Source organism: Natator depressus, chromosome 2 (genome assembly GCF_965152275.1).
Source record: "Natator depressus isolate rNatDep1 chromosome 2, rNatDep2.hap1, whole genome shotgun sequence".
Lineage (NCBI taxonomy): Eukaryota > Metazoa > Chordata > Testudines > Cheloniidae > Natator > Natator depressus.
In genome coordinates, this window is record NC_134235.1 from 186872376 (window position 1) to 186894976 (window position 22601).

Sequence of the window (22601 nt, forward strand, 5' to 3'; positions counted from 1 at the left end):
ATTAGCATTAGCACCAAAAGCAAGCATAAGAAGCAAGACGTAAGATCCCTTCCAACCCTGATATTCTATTCTATTCAATCAACTGAAATGGAGTGAGTCCATTATTGCTTCAGCTAAATTAAAGCCAACGTGGAACTTTTATTGCACTGCGACTTCTTTTGCTGATGATTTTTAAAGAAAGTTTTCAGATTCCCCTGCTATTTGTCCTTGTTAGCTCTCATGCAATTAGAAAAATCAGTGTTCCTTGAACAAATACATGTATAAGATCATCAGGGAGCCAGAAGCCTGGAAAAGTAACTGTCAGATTCATTAAAGGTTAAATCTTCCCTCTCCCCTGCACAAAAAAGCTGAGTAAACTGGCTTTGGGCAGGAGAATTAAGCAGAGGTTTGGGACACTGAACCCATCCCAAATGGCAGCCAAGATGCAGAGCTCCTCTGCATACCCTACTCCCTTAGGTGAAATGGAGTTATGCCCCATGCATGTAATCAAGGATTCATTGAACAGGCCACTACCCGGTGAAGTACAATGCCACTACTGCTACTATGAAGGTAACTTCTTACAGAATGAAGGCTCTGCAGGAGTTCACAGGTAACACAGTACAACACATTTAAAAACACACATCCAAACCACTTCACTGGTGGTCGTATTTTTTCAGGTTATTTCAAGGAAGGAAGGGTATGAACGATATATCAAAAGGGCTTCACTCCACATTAAGGGTCCAATTGTACTCCCATGGAAATCAATTGGAGTTTTGCCATTAAAATCAGCGGGAGCAGAAGCAGTCCCTGAAATTTACCATGAAGGCAGATTCTACCAAAAAAAGATTTTAGTTTTACTCATATTGGGTGTGACCCAAAGTCCAGTGAAGTCAATAGAAAGACTCCCATTAACCTCAGTGGGCTTTGGATCAAGCCCAGTTCCCAATTCTTCACTTGTAAAATGGAATATTTAAAATTCAGCGTTTTTCCCCCCTGAAAAGCGGAAGTTTGATTGTATTAACAATATTCTGAAACGGGATCAGCCTCTGCCACAACAAGGATGCTGGTATAGGGGGAAACCAAAGGAAAGAAAAAAAGTTACTTCTTTGACAGAGGCAGTGCTAAAAAAGTAGATATTAGAGGGTGTGCTCTCTTCTCATTATGCACACGCATCTTTCCATAATGTGAACAGAATCTGTGCGTGTGCGCTGTAGGGGAAAACAAATAGGCATATGTAGATGGAGGGGTCAGAATCCGACAAGGAGCGTCAATTAAACATTTCTCCGAAGCCCCAATACTAGCTCTTGTCATTGACTTGTGAATCACCAAGGAATGATTAAATGTCACTCTGCCTAAATCTGACTGCCAATACCTAATTTACTCTGCATTATTAAGAACTCTATTTATATCTGCTGTCTTTTGTTAATTCTAAGGAGCAGTCTTCATGTTCAAAACCACTATTGACTGACACTTTATGATAGAACTCTGACATCGTGGAATAAAGTCAAATGAAAACAAAGCGTAGCGCTAAGAAGAAAAATACAGTAAGGGCTATGAAAGTGAGCAATAGTGTATTTTTGGGAGTACATTATGATGGATTTTTCAAGCAACTGAGTGGCTTATGCACCACTGTTAGATTCAGTCTATGTAGCCCCTGCAGACTACAGATCCTGAACAATCACATCAAAAGCATTCCCTGACATATTCCACTGATTTTTGATTGACTAATTATTACTTTGTAAGATCACTGCCCGGCAGCTTTAACAGGATACACATACTGCTTCTGAATGTTCATACATCTGCAGTAAAAACAATGCGGGAAGGAGCTTCATCTTTTTGAAAGGACATATCTATCTGATCAAGGGCTGTTTTCACACAGTCTTAAGACTATTTTGATTTCCAGTAAGTTTTTTTAAGACAATTTCTTGTTTAAAACTTTCTCTGCAGGAAAACACAATTGAAACCCTATCACCTTCTTTTGTGTTTAATTTGAATGGTACCTTGGTTTCTGTTTAATACTTGGACATTTCCAGTCCAGATCAGAAGTAAAATGGTTTTTTTGTACATTTTAAACCCAAGTTTAACTGATGGCATAGATTCCTGATTCCCTAACACAGTGTTAGAAAGGCAGTTATTTCCCTACTATATTTCCCTACTAAATAGCAAGCAACCTTATTTGTGTCTCAAGAAGAAAAACTACAGTTTGGGGCAATCTAGTTAGAAGTTATTTATAATTTGTTTAGCAGTAGCAGTATGTTTGGTTCCATAAAAATGTAAAAAGTCAGTCCCATCAAGAGCTTGCAATTGAAATTAAAAACAGATACTATAATTCAAATGCATACAACACATAGGTTGAAGGTCTAGTATAAAATTTTCAAAAGCTCCTAAGAGACTCAGGAAGCTAAAACTCACTTTCAGAAGTGACTTAGGCATTTAGGAGTCTACAGCCCATTCACTTTCAATGAGACTTGGGCTCCTAAGTGCCCATGACATTTTTGAAAATTTTATTCTCAGACTCCTAAGTCCCGAAGACACCTTTGGAAATTTTCCCCCTAATGTTGAAGTGATGCAGGAGTTTCTCACTCGTTCTCTCCCTCATTCCCCCCCCCCACCCCCCAATGATTTCAAGAGGCACCAAACACCCATAGTTCTCAAAGTCAGTAACCTCTCAGGATTAGACACTTTGGTATTTTACTATTTGCTATTTTAACTGGAAAAATTAGCACCTGCACATATGCTTTTTACACAAAGAAGCATGTATACCTGTTGATTTGTTTTAGAGACAGTCTGTGATACTTCCATATTCTCCTCCTCCTCACTCTGCTCCTCCTCTTCACTTGTTTCTGAACAAGAATCAAACACATCATTATAATATTCTTCTGCGATTTGTGGATCTTCAGGGATCTCTGGAATGGAGTAAGAGTTTGTAGTTAGATAAATTCTTTTAAATCTGCATTCCAGGGTCTTGTTTTAAGTCCTGTTGTGAATCAATGCAAATTAAACACCAATAAATGCTAGTCTAGACACTCCACAAATGTTTGTGTCTTGAAATATGTTTGCTATGTGTAGATGAGCATTTACAGCCCTATAAAGGCTTGTCTACACGACGTGACAAAGCGCTCTAGAGGGGTGTGATCTGTAAAGCACTCTAACTGCCCCACGGAGACCCTGTTGGCATGCTCTAAAAGGTACCTAGGTTAATGCAAACTAGGTACCTTTTACAGCATGCTGGCAGGGTTTACGTGGGGCAGTTAGAGCGCTTTACAAATCACAACCCTTTAGAGCACTTTGTCGTGCTGTGTTGACAAGCCCTTAGTGTACCTGAATTACCAGTTTGGAAATGATCTGGAGTTAAAACAGGTCCAGAAATGGTAATCCAGACAAATCTGAAACGGATGCAGAAGCAGGAGTAGGATTTGGGTATGGCATGATGTCAGCCCTTTGATAATTTTGAGGTCTCAGCAATTCAGTGTTAAAAATCCACCTAGGTAAAGTGAAAATGGGATAAACTATCACTCAGGGGATGGGAAAGCAGAACAGTTTTCTATTACAAGAGCAGATACATAATTAATGGTACCAGGACTGATTGATGAGCTCTCTTTTTAAAGAACAATAAGCAAAACTCCTTAAAAAAAATTCTACACATTCCAAGAATTAGTTAATATATAACATAGTTCAAGTGAATGCATGTGTGCACACACATGCATGTAATATAAATGAACTTAATACAATTATGAACCCCTTATTGAAAGGAGGAGTCTCTGCTCTCCCCTCCCAGACAAAATAATACATCTTCAATTTTTTTTCCTTTTTATCATAAGGAGTGAGTATATTCCACATTTTAGATAGTTTTTTTAAGTGCAATGCGGGGCTCACTATTTGTTTAGAAAGACAATTTGAAGCAGGTCAATGCAATAACTGAATAATAATTATTTTGTTGGTAAAGTTCTTTTTTCTTGGAGGTCCACACACTGAAAAATTAAATACCACTTCAACATTCTTCTTTAGAAAGTGGGGAGAATTAAAAAACCCCTCAAACAAACTGTGGCAATGAAGCATGCTGCTATTGTGCTGCCTGCATAAATGTTGTAAGACTGAAAAACCCAAGTGGAGCTGTGTCAGCATTTGGATGCAAATCAAATATATAAAACAAGAAAATATATACTAGGGATGGAACGTATTATTAGAGATATTTTAGCTGGGAAGCTTCCTTCAGCTTGTGCATCAGACAAAATGTAGCTTTAACCTTGATGCTCCTTCTTATGACCTTTAGGCAGCTTTTTTCAAATCAAAATGACAACTCTTCAATGGCCTCTCTTATTTTCAGATCCTTACTTAAACCATCCAAATGGAACAGTTTAAAAACACATTGATCATTTTTAATGAATTGTGGTTAAAGTTTATTTTATGTCAGTGTAGTACCACTTAGAGTAACCCTGTTTACATTCCATCAAAAAGTTACTTCTTTAGAAGAGATTAGACTTTGACCAAGAAATATAGACTTGCAGGTGGAAATCAGCATAGCCACAATGAAGTTACAGTAATTTACAGTTAAGCATCTTGGCCCTTTCTAGCCTCAAATATCAATTTATTGTTATGATATTGAGTGACAGTAGGATACCAAAAATTTTCCTTTAAAATACTATATTCAGAGAAATAGCCCTTCTCAGGAGCAGCTGTGAAATACTATGATAATAATTCGGTGCAGGCAGCCTAGTATTAGAGGAAAGGACTAGAAATTAGCCTTCCTGGATTATATTTCTCGGCTATAGCATTAATTGCCGTTTGGCACTGGCTAGAAGCCAGGTATACTAGTGCTCTAATTCTAGATCTGCCATGGACTTGTGCTTCCCTAGGACAAGTCACTTCACGTCCCTGTGACTCAACTTCCTCATCTGGAAAATGTGGCTATTACTATCTATGTTGTTCCCATGAAGGCTGTACTTCAGCAAAGCACCTGCTTCAAGTGAAACACGTTTAAATGCTTTGCTGAATAAGGATGGTTTGAGTAATCGAGACCTTAAAAAAAAAAATTAAAAACCCCCAATATTTACCAAGTATCACCCAGGCTATCTTGAGATGCTACAGAATTTTCCTACATTTACAATAACTGTGGGATCTCAGATGCTGTGATAGAGAAAATTGAGTTTTAAGAGCAACCACAGTGCCTCATGGAGACACTGAGAGACTTAAAGTTTGAGCTCAAGTGAAAGTGGTTCTGAATAATTAACAACAATACCTTACATTTCTCTTTATTACTACTGAAATACTAAAGGTGGACCAAAAAAGAAAAAAAATCAACTCAAAAACATTTAGGGTTGTGCAATGAATGCTGTAATTTTATCAAATTAAACTATAAATCAGGCCCTACCAAATTCACTGTCCATTTTGGTCAAATTCACAGTCATAGGATTTTAAAAATAGTAAATTTCATGATTCCAGCTATTTAAATGTGAATTTCACAGTGTTGTAATTGTAGGGGTCCTGACTCAAAGAGGAGTCTGGGGGGGGGTCACAAGGTTATTGTAGGGGGGTTGCGGTACTGCTACCCTTACTTCTGCACTGCTGCTGGCAGCGGCCCTGCCTTCGGAGCTGGGCAATGGTGAGCGGCGGCTGCTGGCCGGGAGCCCAGCTCTGAAGGCAGAGCTGCTGCCAGCAGCAGCGCAGAAGGAAGGATGGGATGGGATGGTGTGGCCACCCTTACTTCTGCGCTGCTGCCTGCAGAACTGGGCCCTCAGTCAGCAGCCGCCACTCTCCGGCTGCCCAGCTCTGACGGCAGCAGCGCAGAAGTAAGGGTGGGATGGGATGGTGTTGCCACCCTAACTTCTTTGCTGCTACTGGCAGGGCGCTGCCTTCCGAGCTGGGTGCCCAGCCAACAGCCTCTGCTTTCTGGCCAAACAGTTCTGAAGGCAGTGGAGAAGTAAGGGTGGCAATGCTGCAACCCACCTAAAATAACCTTGTGACCCCCCCTGCAACTCCCTTTTGGGCCAGGACCCCCAATTTGAGAAACTGGTCTCCCCCTGTGAAATCTGTATAGTAGAGAGTAAAAGCACACAAGAGACCAGATTTCACAGGCAGAAACCAGATTTCACAGGCCATGACGTGTTTTTCATAGTCGTAAATTTGGTAGGGCCCTAACTATAAATTAATTCATTTTGCAAAAAGATAAACTTTGCAGAAAACAGAGAAATGTAAAACTTGTATGATTTTGTTTGCCAAATTGCTAAGAGCCTTCTCTAGGTAGTATGATCCCCTTGTGACAACAGCAGTTTCCTTCAGTGAGGTAAAAAACACTGCTTGATTAATAGATTTAATTTTCTCTTACCCTGAAGCCAGGCTTATAACTAATGTATTAATATTGCATTCAGAAGCTCCCATGCATTTAGGAGCCAATGGGTGAGTTCATTTATATATTAAAAAAAAAAATCTATGGTGGCTGTGCCCTACCATAGGACTGTAGTAGATGCACATCTGTAATGGACAGTAAAAAAGAATGTAATCTTGTTGTCAGCAGGTTTTTTTAGGGAGCCTCTATTAACATAAAGAAGCAGTTAGAGCCTGGGACAGGATGTCAGAAGACCTGCTGGGAATTCTTCTTCTCCAAGACACTTTCTCACTGTGATCATCTTAGGCTAGTCACTTCGGCTTAGTTTCTCAAGGGTATTTTGGGACCTAACTCTCATTGAAAACAATGGGAGTTAGGCAGCTAAATACCATTGAGGAGCTGGGCCTTAACCTCTCTGTGTCTCAGTTTACCAATCTTCACAAAATACAGTGAGATCCTTATCTGCAAGCTGCTACAGATTATCAAAAACCTCACCATGATCAAAGGAAAACAACTCTCCCATCACCCCAGATCGGAAAATATTACATAAATTCACCCATTCATTACAAAACATGGCACTTTTTCCATGTCTATGAATGAAAACCTCTTGGGGAAACTGAACAACATTTAGGATACAATTCTCAAAACCTGGCCTCCATTTATGTGCATGCGACTTTGTGCATACAAGTTTTGCGCATTAGTGTGAGCACATGTTTTGTGTACTTTCACTTGTGCACTCACATGGTTGAACTTAAGCACGTAAACACATTTGTGTTCTCTTTGCATCCATAAATGGGTCCTAGGACATGTAAATTCTACATGACTGCACAAGTGATAATGCACACTACCAAAGGATAGGGTGAGGAACCTTTGAGAACATGGCCCTTAAAAAGTATCACATCATATACCCCTCATTGCCTCGTAATGCCTCTGAAACACAGGAACAAGCTAGAATCTTCCTCAAATGTCATGCTCTGATCTTAAATTGGAAATGAACCTTGCAGCACTGGAGGGGAGATTCTCACCCCACTGCGCTCTCTATATGCCACCATGTCATTGTTGCTGTATGGGGCCATAACAGCCCCCAAGGAACCAGAGAAGCATTTCCCTGGCGCAGGTCCTACATAGGGTCACTGTAGATAGCCCTATGCTGCCCCTCCATTGCAAGCCCTGCTGCGGCAGGCACGCTGGAGGTAGAGCCAGGGACAAGAGGAGTGTCTCTATAGTGCATACCACTGTGGTGATTCTAGATTGCTCCAGGCTCCAGAGCAGTCCACAAGCAGCAGCAGGAAGCTGCCATGTATTACAGCCTTTCACTGAGCACCTTTTGGCCCTTAGAGCAGCTCAGAATCAGGCAAAAAGTGACTTTTGCCTTCCACTTCTTCTGCGCAGCACAGCTTGAAATCCCAACTTGGAAAATGCAACAACTCAGAGGAGGGTGTCACCTACCACTGGCTTTTAGGGCATTAATTAACGAAACAAGGAAAATTGTAAAGGTGCAGCAATTCATCCAGTGTAAGGACAGGCTGAGGAAGTGTTAGGGCTGCGATAAAAGCAGAGTATCATGCCTCTAGTAGAAAGTATGGTGTTGGTATGGAGACCACTCTGAGCACTGACAAGGCATTTTCTACCATCATTAACCTTGAAATTATGGCCAGCGAGTCTCCCCCAGGAGGCTTTCCTGTCAGTATTTCATATCAGTTTTTATATCCCTTTCAGATCGGAAGCTGAGAGCTTCTCATGCAATTTAAATCTGTGGCATGATGTACTCCTGATCCTTTGCCTAAGGAAAGAAAATCAATGTCTTAATGATTTGTAAACAAGGAAATGAAACAGTGTAGAGAATGACCCAAACTGTGGTATGTTATTCTCAGTCATCACAAGCATGAAAAAAATATACAAGATGTTCAGCATAAGAAGGCACATTTCAAAGGATCATGTTGAGAGAGTATAACCACCTGTAAAAATGGGGTTTGTCATTTTTCCCCCATGGAAAGTTAAGCTTATATGCACATGCAATATCAGGCGTATCACAGTTTCCTTCTGGGGTTATCACTTCCATGTTGTGCCCAACCCCCAGATGGAGTAAAGGCTTGTGAACGGTACGAGGGTAAATCCCAGATATCCAAAATTTGTTTGGTCACCAGTTTTTAAAATTGGTATAACAGACTTTTTTTAATCCAACATTTGGATTTTGAGATCATGGATCTCTCCAGGAAGCTTTATAAAAATCAGGGTTTGTGTGTTGCTCCATAAATCAAGTATCTACCATTATCCATATATATATATTTTATGCACACAATTATCTGTTTGAGCACATGAATGCATATTTCCCCCCCAGGCACCTGCAGTAAATTTACTCTTCCTTCTACATGCAAAATACTTGTGCCAGTGAGACTCCGAGCCCAGGTCTACAGACTCGGCCTTGTGCTAGAAACAGCCGCGTAGATATTCCTGTTTGGGCTCTAAAACCCAGTGAGGTGGGTGGGTCTCAGAGCCTGAGCAGGTACATCTACACTGCTATTTTTAGCACCGTAGTGTGAGCCCCGCGAGCCTGAGTCTATAGACACAGGGCTTGGGGTGGTTTTTTTTTTTTTTTTTTTTTGCAGTTTAGGCCACTGAGAGGTGCTACGTACACAAAGTTCCCATTGACTTCAAGAGGGCAATATACCTTATGAGGCTGTGCAACAGCATCCCACAGGGAAGAGGTGGAAGCCCCATTGCTTGGAACTTTTAATGCTAGACTGGAAAAAACACTTAAAAACACTAGCAAATATACAGTAGGGACAAAGAAAGGTGTATTGGCAAGGAAATGAACTAGATGATCCAATGGGTCTTTTCTATCCCTCATTTCTAGGACTGAACAAAAACAATAGCAAATCACAGACAGAATTCCATAGAAACACAAGAATCAGGAATACAAAACAAATTTACAAAAAAAGAATAGGTGTTTTGTACTTTGGTATACAGAATTAACAGCAGGAAAGAGCTTTCGTTTATCTACAGTGGGCTTTGTTTAGTGCTGATTTACCTCCTGTGCAGTGCCTCTTAAGTTAAATGGAGTTGCATGGAGTGTAAGTCAGAATGGATTTTAGAACCACACAGTTTGGTGTCCTAGCAAGAATGTCTCGGCAGATGAGAGCCTATCTGAAATAACTGAGCTCACGTAACATTTTGCTCTAAAATGAGTCAGAGCTTTTTGGAGTTTTCTTATGACTCACAGTTACAGCTGTTGGAGATTTTCCATATTGATGATAAAGCTATTTTTCACTAAAAAAATATTTTGAACAAAATATTTCTTTTAGTGAAAAATAGCTTTATCATCAATATGGAAAATCTCTGTGAGAAATGGCCATGTTCGATGTGCCTTTTTTCAAACAACAAAAAAAAAAACAACCAGAATTTCAGCTGAAGCAATTTTGTTTTGTTTGGTTTGGGGCAACAAAAGGCAAACAAAAATTGATTTTCTGATAAAATCCCAAAACCTTCTGCAGAAAAATGGCAACAAAAATGGAAATGATGGTTTTCATCACCATTTTGGGGGGGAACCCAAATAATTTCCTGACCAGCTCTATTCAGAGTGGGCATTGAAAAGCCAGAAATAGTGAGGCAGCAGTGGTATGGATGAGTGTGTGGCTGCCGTTCAAGATCAGCTCGAAGGTCCTATAGCCTCATAATCTCCCATATGAGTTCTAAATATTCAGAAATACTTGTGAGGATGGTGCCAGGGGGGAGGAGGCGGGAGGGCAGAAACAACAGTATAAGGATGAAGATAACAGAGGAGACTCAGTAACAGTCTTTGGAAACCATTTCCTTTATGCATGAGGAGATCCAATTATTTCAAAGGTTGCCCTGTAACATGCGTAGTGTCCAGCAGAAACACAGCAAGTGCTGTACATCTCATTAAAGGAAAACTGACCACAGAACTATATTAAAAGCTATGCTTAGTCCTGGGGTTATTTTCAACTTTTTGATCAGTCAGAGAAAACTTTTAAATAATACCTTTGTATGACTATTGTAAATAGCAGAGACTACCTGCTACTATCAGTCTCAGTTTGATGACAGTGAGTGTGAAGGAGGAAGTCTTTATGTATCAAATAACTAGCTGTTATTTTGGGAAGGCAGTTACCTCCTCCCCAGATTCCATTCAAATGTGCCATTTTCAAGCAGTAAATAAGGGATATTTTCTAGGATCTGTTGCAGGAGTTCCCCAGACTTGGTTCATGGCTTGTTCATGGTAAGCCCCTGGTGGGCCATGAGATGCTTTGTTTACCTGAGCGTCCGCAGGTACGGCCGCTCACAGCTCCCAGTGGCCGCGGTTCATCGTTCCCGGCCAATGGGAGCTGCGGGAAGTGGTGGCCCTGTCTGTGCCGCTTCCCGCAGCTCCCATTGGCCAGGAACGGCAAACCGCGGCCACTGGGAGCTGCAAGTGGCCGTACCTGCAGACACCGCTCAGGTAAACAAAGCGTCTCACGGCCTACCAGGGGCTTACCCTGAACAAGCCATGAACCAAGTTTGGGAACCCCTGGTCTATTGGAACAGTAGCAGTCACATAGAATGGGTCAGATTCACGCATGATGTAAGCAGCTATATCACCCATGAAAGTCTGGATGTAAAATATTAACATGTAATGTAAACTTAGTATATTTCACATTTGTCCTTATTGAATTTCATCCTATCTACTTCAGTTCTCCAGTTTGTCTGATCATTTTGAATTACAATCCTATCCTCCAAAGCACTTACAACCCCTCCCAGCTTGGTATCGTCTGCAAATTTTATAAGTGTACTCTCTATGCCATTACAGTAACTCCTCACTTAACTTTGTAGTTATGTTCCTGAAAAATGCTAATCCAATTTCCCCATAAGAATTAATAGGGGGGTTAGGTTCCAGGGAATTTTTTTTTTGCAACACAAAAGGCATTATATACATTTTAAACAAGCAATTTAATACAGGTATAGGTTTTAAATAATTTTAAACAAGCAATTTAATGCAGTAACTCCCCACTTAACGTCCTCTGACTTAACCTCCACCCCTTCCTCCAATCCCCCTCCCTTAACCCACCTTTTCTCCCCCCCCCACTCCACCTCCTCCCCTTTACTCCACGCCCTTGCTCCTCCCCTCCCCCAGCCTCCTGCCTGCGGCAATCAGCTGGTTTGCAGGGTTCAGGAGGCTGTGGGGAGGAACGAGGACGCGGCACGCAGCCTCCCACCTCCTTCCCCTGCCTCCTGCCTGCGGCAATCAGCTGGTTTGTGGTGTTCAGGAGGCTGTGGGGAGGAGCGAGAATGCGAGGCGCAGCCTCTCCCCTCGCTCCCCTGCCTCCTGCCCCCGGCCTCCTGAACGCCACAGCTGATTGCCGCGGGCAGGAGGAAGGGGGAGCAGGGGAAAGGTGCTGATCCATGGGGTCCACCGGCGGGTGGGAGGTGCTGGGGGGGTGGCATAGGGAGCTGATGGGGGGCTGCCAGCCGTGGACAAAGCAGGAGGCAAACGACGTTATAGGGGAGCATTGCACAACTTTAAACGAGCATGTTCTGTAATGGAGCAGGGATGTAACATTGAAACAATATTAAGTGAGAGGACGTTAGGTGGGGAGTTACTGAATCTACATAATTTGTGAAGATATTGAACAGAACCAGACCCAGAACTGATCCCTGTGGGACCCCACTTGATACAGTAACTCCTCGCTTAACATTGTAGTTGTGTTCCTGAAACATGTGACTTTAACTGAAACAATGTTAAGCAAATCCAATTTGCCCCTTAAGAATTAATGTAAATGGGGGGGGGCGGGGTTAGGTTCCAGGGAAATTTTTTTCACCAGACAAAAAAACTATATTATATATATATATATATATCTACACACAGTATAAGTTTTAAAGAAACAATTTAATACTGTACACAGCAATGATGATTGTGAAGCTTGGTTGAGGTGTTGAAGTTAGAGGGTGGAAGAGGGTGGGATATTTCCCAGGGGGTGCCTTACTGCTAAATGGTGAACTAGCATTCGGCTGAGCCCTCAAGGGTTAACACATTGTTGTTAATGTAGCCTCACACGCTACAAGGCAACACAAATGGAGGGAGGGGAGACAGCATGGCAGACAGAGACACACACCGTGTGTGTGTGTGTGTGTGTGTGTGTGTGTGTGTGTGTGTGTGTGTGTGTGTGTGTGTGTGTGTGTGTGTGTGTGTGTGTGTGTGTGTGTGTGTGTGTGTGTGTGTGTGTGACACCACTCTAAGTATATTGCCTTTAAAAAGATCAGGAAGTTGAGACAGCAGCTGTGGCCAGCAAGCTCTCTCTGTCCTGAGCCCTGTTGTGTTCCCAACCTGCTCTATATGGAGAAGGGGTAAGCGGGGGGGCAGGAGTAGGGGGGAGGGGGACACCCTGACATTAGCTCCATCTTCCCCTCTCCCCTGCACAGCAAGCAGGAGGCTCCCAGGAGCAGCTCCAAGGCAGAGGGCAGGAGAAGCACATGGCAGTGGGGGGAGGGACAGCTGAATTGCCGGCAATGGATAGCCTGCTGGGCGGCTGCTGCACAGGGAACTTAGGGGAGCGGGGAGCTGATAGGGGGGCTGCTGGTCCACCCTAGTTCCAAGCCCCCACCAGTTAGCTGCAACGGGCTGCTCTTCCTTCAAGCAGTGGACAAAGCAGGCGGCTGCCAAACAATGTTATAAGGGAGCATTGCACAACTTTAAATGAGCATGTTCCCTAATTGATCAGCAATGTAACAATGAAACAACGTTAACCGGGATGACTTTAAGTGAGGAGTTACTGTATATCCTTCCAGCTTGACTGGGAACCACCGATAACTATTCTCTGGGAATGGTTATCCAACCCGTTATGCACCTACTTTATAGTAACTCCATCTAGACTGCATTTCTCTAGTTTGTTTATGAGAAGGTAATGTGATACAGTATCACAGGCCTTACTAAAGTCAAGATATACAACATCTACCACTTCCCCCTATCCACAAAGTTTGTTACAGTGTCAAAGAAAGTTTTAGGTTGATTTGACATGATTTGTTCTTAACAAATCCAGGCCGTTACTTATCACCCTATGATCTTCTAGGTATTTGCAAACTGGTTGCTTAATTATTTGCTCCATTGTCTTTCCAGGTACTGAAGTTAAGATGTCTGGTCTGTAATTCCCCGGGTTATCCGTATTCCCCTTTTTATAGATTGCCACTATATTTGCATTTTTCCAGTCATCTGGAATCTTGCCCATCTTCCATGACTTTTCGAAGATAATCACTAATGGCTCAGACATCGCCTCCGTCAGCTGCTTGAGTATTCTAGGATATATTTCATCAGGACCTGGTGACTTGAAATCATCTAACTTTTCTAAGTAATTTCTAACGTGTTCTTTCCCTACTTTAGCCTCTGATCTTACCTCATTTTTACTGGCATTCATTAAGTTAGATGTTCAATTGCTACTAAACTTTTTGGTGAAAACAAACAAAAATGTCATTTAGCACTTCTGCCATTTCCACATTTTCTGTTATTGTTTTACTCTCCTCATTGAGTAACAGGCTTCCCTGTCCTTGATCTTCCTCTTGCATCTAATGTATTTGTAGAATGTTTTCTTGTTATCCTTTATGTCTCTAGCTAGTTTAATTTCATTTTGTGCCTTGGCATTACTAATTTTGTCCCTACATATTTGTGTTATTTGTTTATATTCATCCTTTGTAATTTGACAGTGCTTTCCTAAGCTTACACAGCACTGCATCAGCAGTACAGTCTCAATATAGGTTATCAAATATAGCAGAGAATGGTTCCAAAAAAGCATCCTATTTTGTCAAAAAGTGGATTGCCCTGCTCCAAAAGGGGCAACGCCCTGTGCAACACTTCCCCTGTAAGCAGGCTCATCTATTTTGCCTGGTCTATGTGGTTACAAGTGAGTACAGAGTAAGAAAAGCAAATGGCGCTGGCTCAAAAATCCCCTAAACTTCTGGAGATCACCATCAAAGCATTCAGGTAGGAGAACTGAGGGATCCTGCTTGAGTGAAGGAGGTCCCCCCGAAGCCTGGAGTGTGGCAATTTCTCCGTAGGAATGAGCAAGTTGTTTGTGGAGCAACTGATCCTCTGCTGAAAATTGAGTCACTTGGGTCCACAGTGCTAGATTCCTGGTCTGAAGTTAGTTAACTTGTTTCTGGAGGACTAGGGCCAGGGGGGAACTGCTGGGTAGCAGCAAGCCCTCCTCCTCCATTCAGGTACCATGAAGAGTGAAGCCTAAGCAGGTCTTGGCAACTGTTAGGAACTGGAACATAGGTGGTCTGGCCTAATGGTCAGGAGTCAAGCCAAGGGTCAGAACTGGAGTCAGAGTCAGGAGTTGAGCCAAGGGTCAGAGCCAATGGTCCAGAGCGAGGCATAAGGTCATGAACCAGAGACAAGGCAAGGATCAGACATGGAGTAGGAGCAAGGCAGTAAGTAGGAACAGAATGGGAGCAGAGCAGGAACCAGAACAAGACTGGATGCAGATTGCAAGAGACAGGCAAAGAGTGGGGTCCAATGTGGCAGGCACCGGGAGCCTATGCAATTGCTCAGGCAATCCACCTTGGTCTCTTTCTGGCTGAAATAGTGGGTGCAAGCCAATCAGATGCCCCAGACCTTGGGTGTCCTGACAGGACTTGCTGCGAGACCTGACCTTTCAAGATTAGTGAGGTGTTACTTTGTCTGTCTCCCTTGGTGGTGACAAGGGAGTGTCGGAGCCCAAGGTCCCCCACAGCATCAGGTTCTACACCCGTTGAAACTGATGACCCTTAGAGCCTTATGGGATGTTAACACACTGGAGAGGGTTCAGAGAGGAGCCACAAGCATGATTAAAGGATTGGAATATGTGCTTATAGTGGTGAGCTCAAATTATTTAGCTTAACAAAGAGAAGGTTAAGGAGCAATTGGATCCAATTTATAAGTACCTACATGGGAACAAAAATTCGATAATGGGCTCTTGAATCTAGCAGAGCCACAATCCAATAGCCGGAAGTTGAAGCTAGACTAATTCAGACTGGAAACAAGGCACACGTTTTTAATAGTGAGTGTAATTAGCCATTGGAACAATTTACCAAGGGTCCTGGTGGATTCTCCATCACTGCCAATTTTAAAATCAAAATTGGATGTTATTCTAAAAGATCTGCTTTAGCTCAAACAGCAGTTGATTCAGGGAAGTCCTGTGGACTGCATTATACAGGAGATCAGGCTAGATGATCACAGTGTGGTCCCTTCTGGTTTTATAATCACAGTGGTCCCTTCTGGCTTTATAATCTATTAATCTATGAAAACAAAGGGACAAGCCCTCTTCAGCACTCAGTCCAAATAATGTATCTAGGTACTGGAGATCTAATGAGGGGTAGAGAAGGAAGAAATTCTTCCCTCCAGGCTGCAGAGTTGGAACTGGGCATCTCTGCAGCCAGCACTGAAGCCTAAGGCCCAAATTCAGAAAAATCTTTAAGCATGTGCTTAACTTCAATTTAATACAGATGGTTTTAAGTACATGATTAAATTTAAGCATGTGCTTTGCAGAACTGAGGTTGAATTAGGCTCCGTGGCCCCAGAGCTCCACAGGGACGAGGTGGAAGGGGGTGGAGGAGAAGGGAGAATCAGAGGATTCATAGCAGTAGGAGCTCTACTGATCCTAACACATCCACAAATCAGCCCTGGACAACAGTGTGCATGAATACTTCACTGTGTACAGGAACTGTGCACCTCCTTGTACATGCTCTGTGGGCCAAATTCTGTTCTTTTACACCGCAGTATAAATCTGGAGTAATTATTATCTGAAGAACTATTCTGGATTTCCTCTGGTGTAACAGAGAAAAGAGCTCTGTCCTTTCAATCCCAGGTTAGATGTTTATCCTATTCAGAGTTTTCATATTCCTTTTCCTATTTAGAAATATACCATGGGTGGGTTAACTGTGTTTGCATGCATGGGTTCATAAATACTTTTGAAAAAATAATAAACATTTGTTCCCCTCTTGCTTACCGTGACCTTTCAGCTGTGAAATTGATATGAATGTAAAGTGGCACTTTGAGCCAAAAATAAGAGTACTTGGCTTTAAATTTTCATTGCTCTATCCATTTTTGTCACTTAGATGAATCACTTTGTTGTAAAGATGAAATGATAAGACGGATACAGTTTGGCGAGCCCAGAAATTAAATGTGAGTGTATTTTTCAGTAATAGCAGAGAAGCACCATAGGAGTCTCATATGAGGACTACAATGAGTGTGTGTTTGTAATATACTCTTCCTCATTTTCCGTTTTTATTAAAACCCAATTCTATTCCTATTTATGCTAATGTAAATCAGGATGAACTTTACTGAGGTCAATGCGATTTTAGCAGTGTAAAACTTATGTGAGAAGAGAATTAGGCCTTTAGCAGAATAAGCATTGTTCTTCCGTATCTCTAACACTACCACACCACTCTTGTCAACCTATTAGGTACTGCCTTGCAAAGCCATCACATACATTGTCATCACATGAGAACATACATCTTCTATCCACAGTAGCCGAACAATAAAATATTAAGGGCCAGATCCTCCACTGGTGTAAAACAGCAGAGCTACACTGACTTACATCATATTACACAGATGTAAACTGAGTGCAGAACGTGGCCTTTAGCATCCAAGCCCTTACTCAGAATCTAATTAGGCAGGACAATGGGCACCTGCTATTCTAAAGAAATTATCTTTATACTATTCTAGATGAGTAAGAAATAAAATAATATTACTTTACATTATATTTCAGTAGCTTTCAAACAGAAGAACGAGAGCAGAAGCTGCATTATATATCTGATCTACCTACCTACCTATATGGGCCAAATTCACACTGGTGGCAGAAAAAGGCACCAGTTATACTCCCCTGTACCAGGAGGCTGACTGTGCTTCAAGGAGACTTTTACTCTTATTTTATAACAGCTTTTGCCCTCCTCTATAGATAAATTCCCACTCTACTCCAGATGCAGCTGTACGTGTTTCAATTCACTCCAGATGCAGACGTATTTCATTGTTGGGAACAGCTGGATGGATAAGGGGAGTTTCACTCTTGTTTTGTGCCATCTTTTGCCCTCCCCCACACACAAACTGGCCTCTACTTACCAGCTGTGTTATACAGCCAGTTTTGTTTTTATTCTGATATACTGCAGTTTAGAGGAAAAGTACTGTATATATAATCACAAGACATCTAGCCATACCCAGAAAACATTACACTGCCATAATTCACATGATACAAATTGGGATGCTTTGTTAAATGAAACAAATCAAAGAGAGAATAAAAAAGAGAATAGTAAAAGCTAATCAAAACTTCAGAAGATAAGGGCTTTCAAAAACAAAAAACACGTCCATATCAGCCAAATCATCCCCAGGTGGTTGTTCTTCCTTATGATCATGAGAAGATGGGGATGGGGGGTCTTTGAAACTTATATCTCCCAGTTATGTACTTGTAACAATGGAAAATATGCATACAGGATTATCCCAATACACATTTGTCCCCATAATCTACAAAATGAGTTACTTAATCTACAGGGAATATAAAAAAATAATTAATGGATATGGGCTGGAAAACTAGTATTTCTGGATGGGAAGTGGAAAAATAAACACATGCAAGGGGAATTTAGGCAGCTACAATGCAATTATCTGAGCTGAAATTTGGCCAGGACATGAAATCTATAGAAAAACTAGTAAGATTTCTGTTTTCATTTTATTTAAATGGCAAGTTGTGCAATGGTTCAGTGGAGTTCCTTTGTTTTCTTTTTTCTAATAGGTCAGAATAGAGCTGGAATAAGTAAATGCAACATTGTTCATCAGCAACACTATATATAACTTAAACAGAAGCAAATAATAAATATTCAGTTACTTTACTTTTAATACTAACAGTGATTAAACAAAGAGCAAAGCATATGCACACAATCCCAATGTAAGATTTTGTCTAAAGTTTTCATGCCTCTTTCTTTTAAGCAAAGAAATTAGAGATGGAAAAATCCTAGGAGATTATCTGACAATGCAAAATATTCTCAGCTGCTTTGCCTAGCCTGTTTTAAAGTATTCAGATGATGAATGACTCCTTACTTCTCAGAAAAATATGATCGGAACATCAACATTTCTCACTGAATACTAAATTCAACTATATTATACTTCTTTCCAATAATCTCCAATTATCCAAGTTAACTGGGCACTGAACTTGGAAGACATTATCAATACTAAAAGAATCAGCTCAGAAGAAAACTATGTTACATGGAAACAATTTCAAGAATAAAAAAGTTGTTTTATAACTCATTAATTATTGTTTTATAAATCATAAATCCTTTGCACTTATTCAGCAAATTCTACACTTTTGAGTGGGCAAGGATGCAGCTGATCTACACTGGCCTGGCTACAGCTGGCTGAATTGGTGTAACTATCAATGATTAATAACAATGTTTCTTTCAGTAAAATACCCCGAAGCAAATTATTTTGCTCTCTTGCGTGACTCTGCTGCCTCCTGGTAGAAAGAGGAAACAACCTGTTAATCCAGACTGGTGAGTGAAGATGCATGAATTTTAGTGACGAAAAACACTTATTAAAAAATTTTAAAATTAAAAAAAAATTTAAAATTTTTTAAAAAAAAATTTAAAAAAATTAAAAATTTTTAAAAAAATTCTTCTGGTAGTTTTGTTAACTTCCACTGGCTGCAGGGCACTCTCACTGAACACCTACCATGGTAAGCACTATGTTTTACACACTGCAAACCTTTAAATAAAATTGGTCAAAATGGCTAAATCTTCTACTACAGCATGGGCACAAAAATGCACCTACATATTGGGGCTGTACTGGCAGAATCCTACAACCTGCAGACTCAATGGAATACAAACACATCTGTCCATAAACCACCCAACTTACTAATGCTGAGAGCTACTACATCAGAATTAGGTCTCCTAAGCCTGCAGGTTAATGATTCAGGAAAAGAGAGACCTGTCCACTCCCTATTGGCTTTCCAGTGAACCTTGACAACACCATGGCAGGCAGGTTTCAAATGCTTCCCATCTCTGCCAGCAAACTGACTGCAAAGGGAGCGGGACACAGATGCAGATTCCAGCAGGTAGTTGAAATAAATTCTGCATAGTATACACAGTGAAGATTCTCTCATTCTGGGGTCGGTATGCCTAACATTGCTTCCCAGAAGCCAGACTCTTTTCTAGCCTGTATTCCCATTTGTAGAAACTTGCATATGTCGGCAATGCCAAATTTTGCCTCCCAGTGCACAAAGAGGAGTAAATATCAGAGTTCTGGAGATATGCTTGTTACAGACACAACTTCGTCCCTTTATCTCCTTTGCACAGGAGCAAAGAACTTGGCTCATTAAAAGAAAATCAGTATAATTTGTGATTCACTTCATTTGTCGCTTTTACTGCCTATCAGGCTAAGACTGCATTCCCGTCTACTCAAGTTTAACCAATATATTTGTAGAAGATTTTCAAAGTGCTTTCTGTAAGCTAGAGCCCATATTTTTTTCTCTTTAGTTGCACTCTGCATTCTCTGCTGAGTAAAAGAGGGTGGTACAGAATATGTGCACAAAGCCACTGAAGTAGATAGGGAAAAATGACAGAATGTCAAGGCATACTGGCAGTCACAAACCGCTCTAGCTTAACAGTAGACATCTGAACACTTGGGTTCAGGAGTCATGCTCTGAATCAGCTGCAGTCCCGCGAGCCTCAGATGGTTCTGCAGCAGTCCTGGTCCCTAAGTGAAAGGAATAAATTTCCATAATTCATCTGGATGGCGTAGTAAGGAGTGAAATGTTGGAGAACTAATTTAAATCTTCTCTTGTTTAAAAATAATATTCAAATTGCCATCAGCATCCTTCTATATAGCGGTGGCACTAGGCATAAGCAGACTAAGCAATTGCTTAGGGCCCCAAGAAGCTAAAGGGGGCCCTGATTTAGCATTACCCCCAAATACTGTTCATCTTATTTAACATGGACTTTTTAAAAAGCAGATTACTTTGAGAATTTTTTGGTCTGTGGCTATAACATATTTTTAGGGGGTGGATGAAAGATAAGGGGGACCCCAAAATATTCCTGCTCAGGGCCCCCAAAAGGCAAACATCACCTCTGCTTCTATAGACAGTGTAAGAAACTGATTATTTCTTCACAGTTCCGGAGAATTATGTCATTTTACAACGATTCACTATCTGTGTGTAACCTGATTTTGAACAGTAGCATGATGTAGAGTCGACTTGATAACTAATGTGTTAGACATTTTAAGAAGTGTGGCTTTCTCTGCATCTAGCTCTACCTGCTACCAGTTTGCAGACTGCAGTGAGCATTTAGTTAGACCTCATTCATCCTCTGAAAAAGAGAACTGCTTGAAGACGAAATTGGTCAGTTATTTATAATTGCAGGTAATTCCTGTGCCTCAAGTGAAATGAAAATCATTCTGACAGGCATACTCACAGGTAGACTAGCTCGCTTTATGAAAGTTATATTCACGGTGAAAGCAATTAACTGGTGTGGATTTCTCTAGCAAGCTGAAGCCTCATTTCATGCTTGAGCTCGTGATCACCAATGATCCTGTGTTTGTTCATAATTTTAATTAACTTCAACGCTTTGGGTTCCCCCCCCCCAGCTTTTAATAGATGTACCTAATACTTCAAAAATTTGATTGAGTCTCCATGCCACTTAGAGCTGAGGTACTAATTAAACTAAATCTTCCAACTCTCATTGGATGATCTCTCCTAGTGGAGTACAAGTATTTCCTACAGTCATCTGGATTAACTTTCAATTAAAGCGTAAGAACCTCAAAAAGTCATTGTATAAACTTGTTCCAAGATTTTTTTATTTTTGTGCTCTATAGTATATTGATACAAACATAAATTTTATTGTGGAAATATAGTTTCAGCAGAAAATTGCAACCTGAAAATTAACAGCAGCTGGCCAAACTTTTGAATGATGGAGGTGTAAAATTAGGTAGTGTTCCTATGCTCTCAATGAATCCTTATCATAAGTACCCATCAGATTTATTAACGGATTAACTCTAAAGATAGACATACATTTCCTCCCCGCTCACATGCTGTTCTGCATCTGCTTCTTCCCTGGTACACTCCCACTCACAGCCTCATTTCCATTGCTCCTTCTTGGTCTCCTATGTGCAACTGTCTCTCTCCCCTGGACGTACTTTCTAGCAGCTGTGTTCTCTCTCACACAGAGTGTCTCTCTTGTTACTATGAAAGAGCAAGCCAACCATGTTAGGCATAAATGCCGCTACATTGAAAATTAAAAGCTATTTTCTATTTTTTTAAAAAAGCAATTTTGATGTTCCCAATTAGGTTTTTAGATATATCGAAATAAAAAGTTAACATTTAAACCCAGAGCAACCAATGGAAAGTAGTTTCAATAGTTTTCAATATTAATACATTTAATGCAGACATTTACGTATAAATATAGAGATATCTAACAAACACACTGTTTTAAGAGGCTGTAATTCACAGTGAATATGTCACTCTCATTAACCACATGGGTCAGATTTTGTGAAGTTAGTATATCACAGAAGTGATATATAATTTAATTAAAACCTTTGAACTTTTCAGATATAGACCTAGTTCATGTATTGTTTACATGAACACTTCATATACATCCTCCCTTTTTTATTTTTACACTTTATGGGCCTGATCCAAAGCCCACTGACCTCAAAAATCACATCTCTTCAGTTTGACTTGGAGTTAGGTTGTTTCAGTCCTGTTCCCAGTGGAGAGGCACCCATATCACAAAATCCGCCACTACAAATTGCCCCTAGTTGGAAGTCTCAGCAGAGAGGCCAATGACTGAACAAGCATGAAGACGGAACTACTTTGGTCCTCGAAGCAATTCCTTACAGGTCACGGTTGAAGCATATGGATTGGACACTTGCACTGTCACTGTCCTGGCTATAATATGCCTATCCTGTGAAAAAATGGAAGCCTTCGGTCCCCAGGTTTTTTGACCTTTCACCAGTACAATAGGCACACAAAAAAAGACAGGATCTGCTTTCTAAGCATTAAGAAGCAAAGTGAGCTACCATACTAGAAAGAAACAGAACACATGCGTGTGCTATCAGAAATATTATACTAAAGAGAGTACATTACTCTATGTAAAACTTTATTTTCAGTATGCCAGGTACGGAAGACTGAGTTTTCCCTTTGCTCATTCATCCACAAGCAAAGCACATGTTATATAGATTTTCATGACCCCAGGACAGTGACTAAGCATTTTAGGCCAGTACAGACAAGCAAGGCTCAAAAGTTTTTCATCTGCTTTTCTCACTGTGATACAATTTTGGGATACAATCCCAGCACACATA

The 22601-nt window shown here is 40.9% G+C and overlaps 1 protein-coding gene across 7 annotated transcripts in view; it reads right to left on the bottom strand.

The window, feature by feature from the left end:
* Positions 1-22601, bottom strand: part of NEK11 (NIMA related kinase 11) — a 155790-nt gene that overhangs the window by 48061 nt on the left and 85128 nt on the right. For 6 of the 7 annotated variants that reach the window (XR_012638255.1, XR_012638256.1, XM_074945571.1 and 3 more), the window contains exon 13: positions 2743-2885. Coding sequence is in view for 5 of the 7 variants with exons in the window: in XM_074945571.1 (XP_074801672.1) it covers positions 2743-2885 (143 nt within the window). In the remaining 2 variants the exon portion in view is untranslated. The remainder of the gene's footprint in view (positions 1-2742; positions 2886-22601) is intronic. The other variant, XM_074945572.1, reaches the window with a different exon arrangement.